At 53.6% G+C, this 16,255-nt stretch overlaps 1 protein-coding gene across 19 annotated transcripts in view; it reads left to right on the top strand.

Annotated features, from left to right (window-relative positions):
* Positions 1-14,878, top strand: part of Kcnq2 (potassium voltage-gated channel subfamily Q member 2) — a 59,281-nt gene extending 44,403 nt beyond the window's left edge. For 4 of the 19 annotated variants that reach the window (XM_015988085.3, XM_042276959.2, XM_042276960.2 and 1 more), the window contains 6 exons: positions 2,029-2,252; positions 2,891-2,999; positions 3,472-3,603; positions 5,374-5,481; positions 8,235-8,358; positions 8,848-14,878. In XM_015988085.3, the coding sequence (XP_015843571.1) occupies positions 2,029-2,252; positions 2,891-2,999; positions 3,472-3,603; positions 5,374-5,481; positions 8,235-8,358; positions 8,848-9,570 (1,420 nt within the window). In that variant the 3' untranslated portion in view covers positions 9,571-14,878. Of the gene's footprint in view, positions 1-2,028; positions 2,253-2,890; positions 3,000-3,471; positions 3,697-5,373; positions 5,482-8,234; positions 8,359-8,847 lie in introns of all 19 variants that reach the window. The other 15 variants (XR_013051005.1, XM_076571393.1, XM_015988088.3 and 12 more) reach the window with 7 other exon arrangements.
* The last annotated feature ends 1,377 nt before the right edge of the window (positions 14,879-16,255 follow it).

The following is a 16,255-nucleotide window of genomic DNA, read 5'->3' as shown; positions in this document are numbered from 1 at the left end:
GGGGTGGGGGACAGAGGAAGAGCCCTTGAGTGATACTGGGAAGTGTGAGCTCTCTCAGCCTAGCTCCTATCCTATCTACCCTGGGTGGACCATGAGAGACACATTGTCTTGGGTCTTCAATAGTTCCTGTGACAGAGGTGCCCACAGGAGGAGAGAAGAGCATTTTGGAAGCCACAGACCTCTGAATATCCAGTTTTCCCTAGACCCAACTAGAATTCTCTGTTTAGAAAGGGATCAGAGCTGGGCAGTGGTGGCACACGCCTTTAATCCCAGCACTCGGGAGGCAGAGGCAGGCGGATTCTGTGAGTTCGAGGCCAGCCTGGGCTACAGAATGAGTTCCAGGAAAGGCGCCAAAGTTACTGTCTCGGAAAAAAGAAAGAGAGAGAGAGAGAGAGAGAGAGAGAGAGAGAGAGAGGGAGGGAGGGAGGGAGGGAGGGAGGGAGGGAGGGAGGGAGGGAGGGAGGGAGGGAGGGAGGGAGGGAGGAAGGAAAAGGGACCAGAAGGTCATGTAGATTCTGGGTGTCCCTGGCCGCTGCCTGCCTGCGTGTGGCCACCAGTGTTTCAGTTAAGCACAGAAGTCTAGACTCAGGGCCGTTTTCCAAAGCTAGCAGAGGCCACTAGCTCCTGATGTTCCCAGAACTGCCTCAGTTTCCCTGTGGGGGTTTCCTTGTCTTCCTCCTCTTTCTTTAGAGAGTTTGAGCAGACAAGGATGGTCTCTCAGTATCCTGCTGTCCCCGTGGGGTGGGGAGGGCCACTAGCCCCATCCACAGTCCAAGGTGGAGGGACTTAGCACTGTGGCCATCTTATCTGTGATAGTCAGCTCTGCATTGTCTGCTGAACACGTCTCGCTGGCTGGTGGACCCTGGTGGGGCACTGCGGCTGGGTGTGAAGTTGGGTTCTGAGGCACTGATGAGCAATACTGAGCACTGAAACTTCCTTGGAGTTATCCTTAGTACTGCTAGGTATTGTCGTGGGCCCTGTCTGAAGCTACTCCAGGAAGTCCTGTGGCTCCTATGTGGCTGAACAAGTGAGTCCCACTTCACAAGAGACTTGCTGCCTTCTGCCTCTGGAGTTATGGTAGAGTCATCAGTAGAAAAAAATAACTGGCCTGGACTGAAGCATGATGCCCCCAGAGTAATGGGTGGAGGCCACCTCTGTCTGGAGCAACCTAGTCACAGACCCTCTGTCTCTTCATGTCTATATCACAGTGAGCTGCTGAACTCTGGGATTATGAAGAGACATAGGGTGAGGGAGATCACAGGACCTTCTAGAGTCTGGAAACAGCAGCCCAGTGGGAGAAAGCTTTGAGCAGGGGCTGACCATCATCTCTCTATTTCTACATCCACTACCTAGGGCGGGCCGAGGCTTGGGACAGCCAGTCCTGTGAGAATAGAAGCCTAGCCTCAGAGTAAACCTCATCCCCAATGTCCTCCTAGAAACATCCTACGGGGAGAGGTCTGAAGCCCAGAGACCAGACAGTGTTGGGCATCAGCCACACATAGAGGCCAGGCAGCTTCTGGGAATCATAGAAAAGGCTGGAGCTAAGGTGGATCTAGATATATCAGCTCTAACTCTGATCTCGGATGATCCTGGAAGTGATGTGATAGTGAGGATACTCCAGGGGCAGTTGGAATGGGCAAGAGGGAAAGCTCTAGGGAAGAGATTCAGTCTCAAGTGTCTGGGGGTATGTCTAGAAGTCATTTGGGGAAGCTGACAGGACAGTGTGGAGAGAGCTCTGGCACCTTGTGGTGAGAGATGAATGATTTAGGAGCCCCGCCGTTGCCTCCCCAGGTCTGGCCACACCTGTGCGGCTCCTCACCTCTACCCTGTGCTTCCGCCAACCACTGCTCCCTGTTCCCAGCGTGGTTGGTTATTCTTTGGACTTGCATCTCCCTCCTAGCTTGGGGGGTGGGGGCATCAGCTGCAAAGAGACATGACTTGTTATTTCCAGAGTGATTTCTCTTGCTGTTTTTCTGTGTGTCTGTCTGTCTGCCTGTTCTGTCTGCTGGTCGGTTATCCTGGGAACAGTCAGAAGGTCAGTTTGAAAGATCGTGTCTTCTCCAGCCCCCGAGGCATGGCTGCCAAGGGGAAGGGGTCTCCCCAGGCCCAGGCGGTCCGGCGGTCCCCCAGTGCTGATCAGAGTCTCGACGACAGCCCAAGCAAGGTGCCCAAGAGCTGGAGCTTCGGTGATCGCAGCCGAGCACGCCAGGCTTTCCGAATCAAGGGTGCTGCATCCCGGCAGAACTCAGAAGGTGCGTCAGCACCACCCTCCCCAAGGCTGGTGGCTTCTGGGGGAAGGGCGGCAGCACTTGGCTATAGTGCACAAATGGAAGTCTGTTGGAGCAGGAAGCCCCCATTCTTACTCTTTTAAGCGACATCATGTAAGACGAGCCACTTTAGCACACACCGTTCCTCGGCGTCTTGTAATTCCATTACTTGCAGCGCCACCTCTGCAGATAATGCAGAAGAAGCCCTAAGCCCTCTAGATGTCACCCCAGCCTTCTCCAGCACCGGGCTCCATGCCTACTTCTCTCTGCCTCCAGTCCGTGCATGTCACATGCATGGTGTTGAGCCTTATATGGTCCATGGTGGCCATTTCACACTGAGCATGGTGTCTCCAAGGATCGTCTGTGTTGTCAAGCTTTCTTCATTTCTTGGCTGAACCGTGACCACAGTGTGGTCATCCATTCATCTGTTGTCAGGGATGCCCTTTTAAGCCCTCATGCTGCTCAGGTGATAGCTTTGGGTAAGAGACTGAGAACGGAGAGCTGCAGAGAGGCGGGTGTGTATACTCCAGTCCTGGGGAAGCCTGAGTGACCCCTGATGATCAGTGTGGGGACTGGACCCTGGTGTGATTGTCTGCTCACAGTCTGTGCTCCCTTCCACCCAGAAGCAAGCCTCCCTGGGGAGGACATCGTGGAGGACAACAAGAGCTGCAACTGCGAGTTTGTGACGGAAGATCTCACCCCTGGCCTCAAAGTCAGCATCAGAGCTGTGTGGTGAGGGACCCTCATCCAATCTGCATGAGAAGGCCCTGTTCAGTGACCTCATGGGGGTCTTGCCGAGTCACCAAAGGCCATAACTGGGAAGTCACAGGGAGTCCTGAGGAGGATCCATTCTAGCTCCTGTACCTGCTAGCTTGTTCCCAGAGGGCCAGGGAGCCCTGGTGGAGCTGTCTGGACCTGAGAGCCCAGCCCCTGACTGTATGGATGAAATGGAGGCCAAGGGCAGGAAGGTTTTTCAGACAGCCAACAGCTACCCCATACCCTTGGCTCCAAGGGAGATGGGACCTGAGGCTGAGCACTGAGTGGCCCTTGGTGGGGAAGGGTGAGTGGGTGGCCCAGGAGAGAATGGACACTACTTCCCAGGGATTGTGGTCTTGGAGCTGTTTGAGGGTGACAGGTGGATATGGGAACTGGCCCCTGGCAGTGTAGCCTCTGTCTGGAATTCATGATCTGTCCATCTCTGCAGTGTTATGCGGTTCTTGGTGTCTAAGCGAAAGTTCAAAGAGAGTCTTCGCCCGTACGACGTGATGGATGTCATTGAACAGTACTCAGCTGGACACCTGGACATGTTGTCCCGCATCAAGAGCCTGCAGTCCAGGCAAGAGTCCCTGCCTGTCCAGTTTGGGCATGAACAGGGCCCTCCGGGACAAAACCAGGCGTGGCACAAGGGGCACCAAGGGCTGGGTGACAGGTGTGCAGAACAGGGCCGTGCCACCATTGGAGGTCTCTTCCCACCGTGTGGCTTCTCGTTGCTTTCTGCTCTGTTTTCACACTGTCTGGTTTTTTTTTTTCTGCCCCTTCCTTTTCTCTCCCACTCACTTGCACTGTGGTGACAAGTGTGTGTATGTGTGTCTACATGTACATATGTATGCACATGTGTGTGAATGTGTATGTGTGTGGGCATCTGGATATACTCATGTGCATGCACAAGTGCATGCATGTGTGCATATATGTGTGCAAACGTGCATATGATGTGTGGATGTATGCATGAGCACCATATGCTGTGCTGTGTATGTGCATATGTGTGTTGGTGTATATGTAAGCATGTGTGTGGTATGCACATATGTGCTGAGATGGGTGTGTTTCTGTGAAGAGATGGAAACACAGGGCTTCTGTGGGCCCTGTCAGGCAGTGGCTGGGGACCCTGGAGTTGTTCCTCCAAGATACAGCCATCTGCTTCCTCATGGTGGGGTCCTACTTTCTGAGTAGGAAGTACATCAGAAACAACCCTTGGCTTAACTTCATGTGAGAATAGGCTTTTTTGCTCTAGAAGTTATATACACATGCATTGTGCACACATGAGTAAGGCCTGAGTCCTCCCCCACATACACATGCAATCAACATGTGCTGGTGTACACATACATATCCGTGGTTGTTTCACGGTGTTCACAGGAACACATCCTCAGATGCTCAACACACAGAAGTGTGCATTCTCCATGTGCAGGAGTACACAGGTATATGCACAGACCATGTCTACAACTATTCCAGCATGTCCCACTCCCCATGTTCCTAGGCACACACCCTTAGCCATGTACATCATTCACCTGTGTGTGTGTGCGTGTGCGTGTGCGTGTGCGTGTGCGTGTGCGTGTGTGTGTGTGTGTGTGTGTGTGTGTGTGTGTGTGTGTGTGTGTGTGATACCTGTGAGGAGCCTGTCTCCTAAGTGGGGGAAGCACAGCCTGCTTTCCAGTCCTGGAAGTGGAGCATGAGTTTTAGAGACAGAGTTAGGACAATAAAGACAGCCTGGGGACTCCTCATGGTCAAAGAAAGTTGCATCAATGGCAGATGTCAGGGGGGTAAGGCTTCTAGGCCATGAGCTACTCTCATAAGTGGAGGCCAGGCAGGTGCCCCCCAGCTCAGGCTGAGGCCTCTGACTGGCTTCCCCAGGGTAGAAGCAGTACATGTGCTGCATGTGGGTGAGTGAAAATTCACAGCCTCTAGCCTAGCGCCATGCCCATCCCCACAACTATTTGCTCTGTATCCTCTTCCGCTCCACACTTCCCTTTTCCTTCTCTTTCTGTCTGGGAAACAGACTGCCAATGAGGAGTCGTGTGCTTCTGGCCTCTGATGCAGACAGAGTTCTGTTGCTCTGCTTCTTCAGAGTCCCTTTCTGGGACTTAGTTCCCAGCACCAATCCATCCTGTGCTCCACCTGAGGTTCAGTGGGCAGGCTGGACAGTGCTTGGGACATGGGAAAAGCCTGACAGATGTGAGGGCCAGAGTGTGGGTCCACTATTCTGTTTTGAGCATGTTTTCCAGAAGAATCACTATTGTCAAGTTGTTCCATGTTTCTGTGCATGTCCAGCAAGTCACCTTGGGTTGTTTATGATGTGTTTTGCTGGTGTCTCTCTTCTTGTTTACGCTGCCAGGATAGATATGATTGTGGGCCCCCCACCCCCTTCAACTCCCCGGCACAAGAAGTACCCTACCAAAGGACCCACGGCCCCTTCGAGAGAGTCACCCCAGTACTCACCTAGGTTAGGATGCACTGCCTCCTCCCAACCATCTGTGAATGGCCAGCCCCTTTGCTCTGGGCCGCATGATAGCAGCACCTTGCACTTTTCCTTCCACAAGGCAGGGGACATTCAGGTTCTCTCTCTTCCTAAAGGGCATGTTAGGGAAAAGGCTGCTCCTTGCCAGGGCTGTTTGGTATCACCTGGATTGACTTTCCGTGGACTTCTCTATGACATCTGCTGAGGCTGGTAAAGCAGAGGACCTCAATGGCCAATGATATTGTGACCTTGACCAGTTCAGGCTCTTCACACCTGCCCATTACTGGGGTGACCACCATGCACATGGTCCTGACCTTGGCTCTGTGTAGTTTAAAGCAGATGGAGATGCTTTCCTGGGCTGCTTCTATAGGTGTGAGATGAACCTGCCTCCTAAATTGTTCTGAGGAGTAAGTGAAGGCTGAGGATGTAGCTTGGTGGTAGAACACTTGTCTGGTATGTGTAAGGCCCTAGGTTCAATTCCCAGCATTGCAGGGGGCAGAAATAAATGAGAAAATCCCCCATAGTATACCCAGCACCAAGCTGGCTCTGTCAGTTCTGGTATTATTTCAAGTTGCCACCACCATCATTGATGTCATTGATAAGAAAGGTGGCAGCCCACCTTCTGCCCCTCAGCTGATTGACAGATGGCAGATGTAGTCCAAGGAACAGTCAGATGGCAAAAGCCAGCTCTGGTGTGGTTAATAGAGGCTTTAAGACCTGGGTACCCTGGGTACCACTCAGATAATTCCCTGTCTCCCTCTGGTGGGCCTGATTGTTGAGGAGAAGTAGAGTTCTCAGGAGTAGGCTCAGGGAGGGTAGGAAGACACTGCCCTGTCTGTCAGCTGGGGACAGAAGAGCTCTGGGCAGTTCAGAGAGTTTGGAAAATTGGAACTGGCAGGTGTAGCATCAGGGTTGCTGCTCATGAGGTCAAAGGTCAATGTGATGAGCCTATCAGTCCATGAGAGAGGGACTCTAGGGGAGCACGTAGTGAGCAACTCTTGGTTAGTTGACATCCAGAGTGGCCCATGACACTATCTGCCATGAGACTGAAGCCCATCGTCTGGGTCTTTCTGCCAGTCGTGGCCACTAGTCATCCAGGCCATAGGCTGGGAAGGCCCTGCAGACCTCAGAGACCCTCAGCCTTCTGTGTTGCAGCAGGGTGATGTACAGATGCACACACAAAAGGTCTCACAGCACAGTTGGCACCCAAGAGGTGAGAAGCACCTGGGGATGGAGTCTGATGCCCGAGCCTGAACCCTGGGGGAGGAGGTAGCACAAGGTCCTCAGAGGACCCTTGTCTGGCCACCTTGCAGCAACTTGAAGCCCACCCCTGAGATGCACCAGGCAGATGGCTTGTCATGTGGCGGGGGTGAAGGGGCTGTGCATCTGTGCCTGGACCATGTGGACAGTGGAACAGCAGGGAACCTCTTCCCTTGCCATTGTCACTGACATCTGCTTGGAGCCAGAAGGTCCCTCCTGCCATCTCCCTCCCCTCCTTTGCATGAGCCCAGCATGAGTCCAGTGGAGCATGCAGAGGCTGCCCCTGGCTGATGCAAGCCTGAACCTTCCTCTGGATTTGCCACAAAAGCAGGCAGGGAACCCCAGTTTGTAGAAAGAACTGCTGACATGTACCTGCTGGAGTGTGCTTTGTGTGGGGCCATACAGCTCGGCTTGAGAAGTCTTGCCCAGCCATGCTCCAGGTGCAGTGAGCTTACAGGCTCTACACACGCTCTTCATCTTTAAGTGACCTGCAGCTCCCAGCCCATGCTCACTCTTGTGACACCCACCAGCCCTGCCACAGCCCTATATGCCCCCATGACATGCCATGGATCTGCTGGTGCCACACTGGGCAGATAGGAACCCCCATCCTCTGAGGGCAAAGGAATCCCTTCCCTTCTTTTTGGTATTATGGTATCATTACTGATCAGCTCAGTTGAATTTCTCATCTCGCCCAACACTTACAAGTGCACACATTCATTCACATGGGTGTGAGTATACCTCCCACATGTGAGTACACATGCATTACACTTGCATGCATGCATCAGCACACTTGTGTGCATATATACTCCCCCCACACACACCTCACAAGTCCCTGGTTGGCAATGCTCATCTCCCCACTGGTTTGCTTTGGCAGTTCCTATGTGGCCCTTGTGTCCTCCTCCCTTGTCCTGATGCATGGAGCTGACACTCACTGCTTCTGTTGTCCTTGATGCAGACATTTAACATTGTCCCTGTCATACCCATCGGGGTCCGAGGAACTCCATGGCACATTAATGTGGGAGTAAAGCTGGCAGGGGGTGGCTACATTGGGCAAAGGCACACCCTCTCCTACTCTGGTCCCTTGGGTGAATGCCCACCAACCACCTCTGACCCCCTGGGCCTCAGTCTGCTGTGAGACCAGTGAATCCCAGGCCTGGGAAGAGCTGTGAAGCAAGACCAGTGGAGATGGAGCCATGCTAGGGGGACCCTGGGGAGACATTTCCCTTTACTCCTTGTTAATGTGCCAGATCCCATGGGGATGGAACAAATAGGAAACACGACCCAAGGTGTCAGGAGGCAGCCTGAGATCATGAGGCACCAGTGTCCGTCTGCCTGGCACCTGCTGCCCCCCGGTCGGCTCTGGATAGGGCTCAGAGCTCGGATCTGGGGGGCTGTGGGTGAGCCCAGGAAGAAGGGGCAGGGGCCTGGTCACACCCTCCCAAACTCATACTTGGGGGCTGGGTCTCTATTCCCGCTAGAGTGGACCAGATTGTGGGGCGGGGCCCAACAATAACGGACAAGGACCGCACCAAAGGCCCAGCAGAGACGGAGCTGCCCGAAGACCCCAGCATGATGGGACGGCTTGGGAAGGTGGAGAAACAGGTGGGAGAAGCTTGGGAAGGAATGGCCTCTGCTGTCTCTCAGTCTCATTTTGTTTGCCTGTGGCTGCTGATGCAGCAGGAGGGGCCCAGCTCTGTGAGATGCCCCTGATCCCCTGTGAAGATCCTCTGATCTGGCACTTTCCATTCTCATAGTCAATATCTGTATCTTAGAAGTGTCTAGAAGGGTAGCTGTCAGGCATGATTTTCATTTGAGGGTCCTTTGGCAGGGGTAACCACTGGGGAACTTGCCAGAAGTTACCTACTTCTTCCCCCTTCTCCTTTCCTCGCCTTCCTGGAAATGGGTCCTTAGGAGCCACCTCATGAGTCGGTCCGTGAGCTGGCCTGAGCTCAGGCGCACACTAAGCTCAGAGGTTGAGCTGTTCGAGTCTGGGGTAGAAGAAGGGCGGCGTCCTTCCTCCGCCCCTTCTCACCTGCGTCCTTCCTGGGTCCTCTCCTCCAAAGCCCAGCCCAGCAGCTTCCACTCTTGCAGGTCTTGTCCATGGAAAAGAAGCTCGACTTCCTGGTGAGCATCTACACGCAGCGAATGGGCATCCCACCAGCAGAGACAGAGGCCTATTTTGGGGCCAAGGAGCCTGAGCCGGCACCACCCTACCACAGCCCAGAGGACAGCCGTGAGCATGCAGACAAGCATGGCTGTATCATTAAGATCGTCCGCTCCACCAGCTCTACAGGCCAGAGGAACTACGCTGCACCCCCAGCCATGCCCCCTGCCCAGTGTCCTCCATCCACCTCATGGCAGCAGAGCCACCAGCGCCATGGCACCTCCCCTGTAGGAGACCATGGCTCACTGGTACGCATCCCACCACCCCCGGCACATGAGCGGTCGCTGTCTGCCTACGGTGGGGGCAACCGGGCCAGTACCGAGTTCCTGAGGCTGGAAGGCGCCCCAGCCTGCAGGCCCCCTGAGGGTGCCCTGCGGGATAGCGACACATCCATCTCCATCCCATCTGTGGACCACGAAGAGCTGGAGCGCTCTTTCAGTGGCTTCAGTATCTCCCAGTCCAAGGAGAACCTGGATGCCCTCGGCAGCTGTTACGCAGCTGTGGCGCCATGTGCCAAGGTCAGGCCCTACATCGCAGAGGGGGAGTCTGACACAGACTCAGACCTCTGCACACCATGTGGGCCTCCTCCACGCTCTGCCACTGGCGAGGGCCCCTTTGGAGATGTGGGTTGGGCAGGGCCCAGGAAGTGAGACTGGGCTGGGCTGCTGGGCCCCAGGCCACACCCACTCTAGTTCCTGGTTTGGAGCTGGAGTTCCAGGGCCTTTGCTAAAGTGACAGAATGACACAGAGCAGTGTGGGTTGTGAGGATGCTCATGGGATCTAGATCTCAGGGTTCGCGTGGAGTGGAGGTGAGGCAGGGCTCCTTGGCATACATGGTAACATTTTATAGAAGTTCTTTTCCAACCAGGAGAGAGAGGCTGAGGCTGGGCCCTGGAGGCCCCTGGAGCTACCTATGGCAGCAAAGCTAGCCCTGCCCAGTCTTCTTGGAGGACAGATATTGCCCTGAGAGTGAGGAGCAGCAGAGTGATGGCGGCGCCTGTGCGTGGGGGTGTGGCTGGGATCAAGTGCATGGGAGACAGTGGTGAAGCAGGCCTGTCTACTGCTGATGGCCAGTCCTGAAGCCCAGGGGTCTCCTAGCTTAGGCTGGAGACTCAGGAGGTATAGTAGGTTGCTGGATATGGCCCACTCTCACACCTGACTGCTTACCCCTCAGTTTCTGACTGCCCCAGTAACGCATTACCAGGCCCACTGTTTGTGTGTGGCTGGGAAATGCCTCTTATCCCTGGACACCTAGCTAGAGAGCTGCCGGCCAGCATCTTCCTCCCTCTTCCAGGTTCTGTGGACCCTTCCATGGGAGCCACCCTTAGATCAGGACCCTTTTCCTGGAGTTGAGGAAGGGTGAGTCCTTAGGAACCAACCTGGAGCTTAGAACTGACCCTTGGATGCCCCCACCCCTGGCTTCCACCTCTTAGGGGAGGACCCAGTTCACAGCCTTTTCCTGAAAGGGATTCTTTGGGAGGTTCTGGCTGCCTCATCCCTGGCACTGTAGCCCAGGAGGTCTGCGTTGAGACCTCATGGCCTCACCTTTTCTTGGTGTGGCGCTGGTCTCCAGGCTGTGGCCAGTACTTCAAGAGAGCCACCTGGTAAACAGACCAGCACTGTCCTTAGCCAGGGCACCAGCTTGCCTGCTGCCCACTTGGCTCTACAGATCCAGGCAGGGCTGAATGACATGACATTGTCAAACTGCCAGCTCTTTCAACATGAGAGCATGGCCTCTGCACCTGGTCAAGGATCCTTCCCGCGGAAGCTGGCCATCCACAGTCATTCATCCACGATAGGTTCCTTGGCTGTGGCCTCTGGGTGTTTGGGGAATTGGGAACACCTTGTCTTCTACTCTGGTTATCAGGACTCTGTCCATCTTGTGAGTGGGCATCTTGGACCATATGGCAGCCAGCTTTAGAGGGAGACGAGGTAGAGTCCTCAGTTGTGGTCCTGCAACATCTGGCCCAGAGGTGTCTGGCGTTGGATGATAGCATTTTGGGGTGGGGGCCCCAGTCTCTCTGAGGCAACAGTTTTCCTGGCCACTGAGGGCAAGTAGAGCTTGAGCCTGGGCAGAGCTCTACCCACTTCTCCCACCCTTAAAAAATGTGTGTTCTGGCAGGGGTAGAAGCAGCTTGGGGGCCCATGCCCAGCAGGAGGCACCCTATCCCTGTCTCTGTCAGGGGAGCTGGGTCAGCTGTCTGCTGTGGTCTCCATGTCCTCCATGTCAGGGCTGCTAGGACTGCTAGCCTCTGCTAGGCTCCTGGTTGAGAAACACTGGTTCTCTAGGGTAGTGCTGTAATCAGCTCCTTGGAAGGAGAGATGTCTCTTCCTATGTGGGCATGGCAGGCAGTGTAGACAGGAAGAGCAGCTACCCCTTCACTAGCCTTCTCTTGGAGAGTTGAGCCCTGGTTCAGACCCTCCACCTGACACACAGGCAGACTCCAGGGCAGAGGGACAAGCACATCTGCCCTGGACAGACCAGCTGCCGGAGTACTCCTCCCCTAGACCTGGGTAGACCAGAGCTGTCTCAGCTCCAGGGAATGTGGGAAGGAGGTTTGTGTCTGTCCTACATGCTCTACACAGTATGTCCTGCCTCATATGTGTGGCCCCACATCCTGTCCCCAAAGCTGCCATAGATACAAGAGCCTGACCTAAGGTTTTGTAGGATGAAGGTGGACAGGCATGCCCTCCCCAGAAACCTTAGCCACACAGAATTTATCAGAAGTCCTTATTAGGGTCCAGCAAGAGGGAAACAGGAGGCCAAGGTCTGCTGTGCAGATGAGGAGCAGTGGTCCAGACTTCAGTGTCCGCTACTCAAGGAAGAAGTTCATCTCGAGGGGTGACATGAAAACCCTGATGTGAGAGATGACCGAGCCCCTTCTTAGGGACCCAGACCCAGGCCTGAGCAACACGAATGTCCACTGCCTTGGCAATCCCACCCTCAGGGAAACAGGACAGGATGGAGGCACTTTCTTGGGTATTCACATGTGACCAAGCATGGCTGTAGGCCAGCAGCTGCCCCATGGCAAAATTTTTCCCAGAAAACATTTGTCCCAACACATTCTCTCACATGCCTACCATCACATGCCCATACACTGGGCATGTATGTACATTCATATATGTGCACACAAAAGCTTACAGACCATGCTTTCATATGTACACACAAGTATACACACAGAGAGACACAAGTGTAATACAACAGTTGTACTTTCAAATACATATTCCTTGTTACATACATACACATAAAAGCTCACACACAGTTTGCCAGATCACACATATACACATACATATGAACACGTGAACATACAGGCTTATAGGCTATATGTTAATTCCACATATGCACATACAACAGGAACCCACTTTTATACCTGTATAATCACACATATGTACATGTGCACACATGAGTAACCTGGATGTATAATGTGTACACACACACACATACATATGTAGGCTTCCCCCCCTCACACACACTTGAATCTTTCTCTTTGGCTCTTCCTGATGGGAGCTACCTTGGGAGCTACTGTGGGCCACAAGAATGAATGATGAATGTTCTAAAATGTTGAGCGCTGACTGGGGTGGGAGCTCTCGGTATCTAGGGCTTCCGGGCAACAGTGGTAGAGGGTCCTCCTGGACCCCATTGAATTCCCACACTGCCCTCCCCTTGGACTAGCTGGTAGTTGTAGGTGCCAGGAGAGGCTGTGGCTAGGTCAGGGTGAGGGCAGTTCTAATGCCTACTGAGGTCCAGATCAGTCTTTGCATTGGGTCAGTCTTGGTATTGGCCAGTTCCTGGTGCCCTCCTGTGTACATGCCTGCTTCATCATGCCAGGCTGTGATCAGTGTTTCCTGGCTTAACATCTTCCTTTCTGATCTTTTCAATTATGGCCTCCAGGAATTGCACTCTTGTCTACCAGGGCCAGAACACCTGGGGTGAGGGCCCATCTGCTGTCCTCCATGTGGTCTGGGCAGACCAAGTGTCCTCTAAGCTAGCTGGTATGCTTTCACCTTTATGGGCCTCACTTGAAATCCGCACTAGACACTAAATGGGCCTCTTTGGAGGGGACTCTAAACTGTAGTCAGCCCCAGTCCCGAGACAAGGAGAGACATATCCAGGTCCACCTTCCACCATTAATGCACTGGTTTAAGGTTCTTTCTCCCCTTGAGCTACAGATTCAGAATGTGGAAAAGGAGGCCACCTTGCCTTGTGCCACCCCTACTGGGCTTATCCGATGTCTGGGGCACTGTGAAGAACACCCTCCTTTTTTGTGGAAAGAAGTGGGCCCAGAGATGTCTTCAGACCTTCCCCCAGAAGTGAGAGAATCTGAGATAGGAATGCTTTCTGAAACACCGGAGCTTGTGTCTTTCAGTTTTCTGGGTGTAAGTAGTGCACAGAGTAGAGGCTAACACATTTGCCCATGGCTCACACCCCGACACCAACAGGACATGTGGATCTTTGTCTGAGGTCACAACCTCTTGAAATAAACATGAAAAACTTGAACAGTGGGGCCCACAGTAGAGGGACTCAGATGTCTGGGGCACCTTGACCCCAGCAGGGTGGGCTGGGGTTAGAGTGGAGACTCTATACAGAATACCCCTGAAGTCCAGGCTCACATGGCTGGAATGATGTGGTCATCTGCTACCATGATGCAGAGAGACTGGCCTTCTGCTCCCCTGAGACCTCCTAGGGCATAAGATGTAGAGGTCCAAGAAGAGTCTGCAGGCGTGTCCACCTGGCTGTCCTAGGCTCTTACTGTGCCCCAGCTGAGCTAAGGAGGCAAGAGCTTCCCAGAGGAGGTATTGTGATGGAAATGAGGGTTTCTAGAGATCCAGGTGCCTCTTCTTTCTGAGGAGTCTTCAGCATGTGCCCAACACATGCCTTAGGGCTTAGGGGGCCCAGTGGCCCTGTGAATGAATTGGGGCCACAGTTGATGAATTTTGCTTGTCTATGAGGTGGTTCTAGCAGCAGATCTTGGGGGGCACCAGAGGGTAGAGAGAAGGGCTTACACCCTAGGAAGGAGACCCACCAATGCCTAGCAGTGCCTGGGTTTTTCGTTTGTTCAGAGCTCTGTCTTAGATGCTCACCTTGGTGTCCTGGCTGACAGAAGATACTGGGTCTGGCCCATGACCCACCCTGAAGTTCCCTCGGTGTCTAACTCCCTGTCAGAGAAGGGATAGTCCCCAGGCTGTTCTGGGACTCTCAGGCAGGAGTGCACATCGCTAACACCGCACATCCAACTGGGACTGGCTTTTACAAAGTTGTTGCCTTAATGTGTGTTGAGGGAAATTCACCAAGGTCACCCCTGCCTCTGCCTGATACAGACACACTGGACTCCACCTCCAGGTCCTGCTGCTGGAGAGGAGTGCTGGTATGATGGGCTGCCACTAGTAGTCCCACATGGAGGGGCTCAAAGCTGTGACCCCCTTGACATTGCCCATCTGCCTGGGACGGTTCCATATACAGTGCAGCGCACCCTGCGCTTCCAGCCCACACCTGCCCATTGCAGTCTTGTCCCCGGGCCGCAGCTGCGGCTGCAGCTTCCCCATCTGCGCTGTTGCCTTTGGCTGTCTTTGCACTTTTGTTCATGCTCCAAAGAATATTTCATAATGCCTTCATACTGATGTGCACCCCAACCATTTTGTACGTGCCCTTGGGCCACAGCGAATGGCCTTCTCCTTTTGGCCAGAGTGCCGCCACCTGCACACAACGCTGTCTTCTAGGGATAGACGCCCAGGGAATGAACTCTAGTTTTCTAACTGACTAGCTGAGATGCTAACTTGCTCAACATGAACAGAATGGCACTTGTGCTGTGTGAGCGGGCCAATGTGTGCTCGCAGGGAGCTTTGGGGCATAATCCCGCAGCAGGGATGCATGCAGATGGTTCTGGAAAGTTTTGCTGCCACAGGGCTAAGTTCAGATGCCCAGTGGACCTGTGCACTTAGTAAAACACAGTGATTCAACTTGGACTGGTCTCTTCATTTGCATGTGTCTCTTGGCAGCTGGTATAAGGGCTGGGGGTCTAGCTGGGGAGGCAAGGCCACTCAGCACTTCAACTTGGGAGCTCTCAAGTCCCAGGCTCTGTATTTCCTGAGTTGTTAGGGTCAGAGGCTGGGTCCTTTCAGTCTTAACAACCTAGCCTTGGCCACTCATCCTCAATAGGCCAGTCAGTCATGAAGAATTATTCAATGAGGCCACATAGGGAAGATAAAGAAGACAACTCACATCACCCCATCCCCACATACCAAATCCATCTTCAGGTTCTTGCCATTAGGATTAAGTTTAAATAGGAAGCAAGAGGTATATATGTAACCAAACAGTTTTGGTCAAAGTGTGGCCCTGCCCAGTCTTTAGTCTTTCATCATTCTACTAGAACAGTTACAGGGGCACCTTCAAATAGCCACAAACATGAAGCCATGAAACATCAGACATGCCCCCCGCCTTGGGAACCAGTCTGAGTCAGCACAAGTTCTCACCCTCAGGGTAGTGCTCAATGGTCAGGACAGCAGGATCCTGGAACAACAGGTGCCTCTGGTTTGGGCCATCCCATCTCCTGCCCTTCAACAGTGAGCTGGTTTTCATACTGACCCTTGCATCCACATGTCATGTCCTGACTCTGTGACCACCTGGACCAGCAGGGATCTATCTGGCCAAGCTTAATTTGTTGTTGTCACATAGTCTAGGCTCTGATGTCATCCTGGCTACTTTACTGTCCTTGTGTGCCCACCTGCTCTTCTTTTACACCTCACCCCTCCTCTGGCTTCTGCATAGACACTTGGTTGCCTATCCTCTGGCTACCCTGAACCCCAGCAGGGTGAGGTGAAGGATAGGTGGATATTCATCCCGTCTGTCTCTCCACTGCCTGAATGTTGGTGGAGCCTGGCTGTGGTGGGTTCTGACTTATAAGTTTGGGGCTTTGCTGTTCTGACCTCTGGAACTGTCACCCCACAGACCCTCTCTAGGCCTCTAGGGACAGCTGAACATGAGGAGCAGCTGGACTTGGCTTGGGAACTCCTCAAGGCCCTAGCTGGCCCTAGACAGATGCCCAGAGCTCTTGGAGCAGCTGGACAAGGCAACCTGCTTCTGCTTTGCACCATGATATCCAGAGAGTTGATGGGGTCATGTGTTCATGGCAGACATTGTGGACGCCAGTGAAGCCTGTTTTGGGGCGTTATGACCAGTCTGAGTTTGAGGGCAGTTGAGTGGCCTGACTCATGATGGCTTCCACCTTTCTGGGCATGGCCAGTGTCCTGTGCTCCTCTTTCTGGCCATGATCACTCCTCTCAGTGGTGCCTGCCTCATTTCTCTGAGCTTAGAGGTCTCTGTGGGATTAGAATTGG

This window comes from Peromyscus maniculatus, chromosome 4, assembly GCF_049852395.1.
Source record: "Peromyscus maniculatus bairdii isolate BWxNUB_F1_BW_parent chromosome 4, HU_Pman_BW_mat_3.1, whole genome shotgun sequence".
NCBI lineage: Eukaryota > Metazoa > Chordata > Mammalia > Rodentia > Cricetidae > Peromyscus > Peromyscus maniculatus.
Note: the sequence above shows the minus strand (reverse complement) of the source record. Positions and strands in the feature narration are given on the sequence as shown.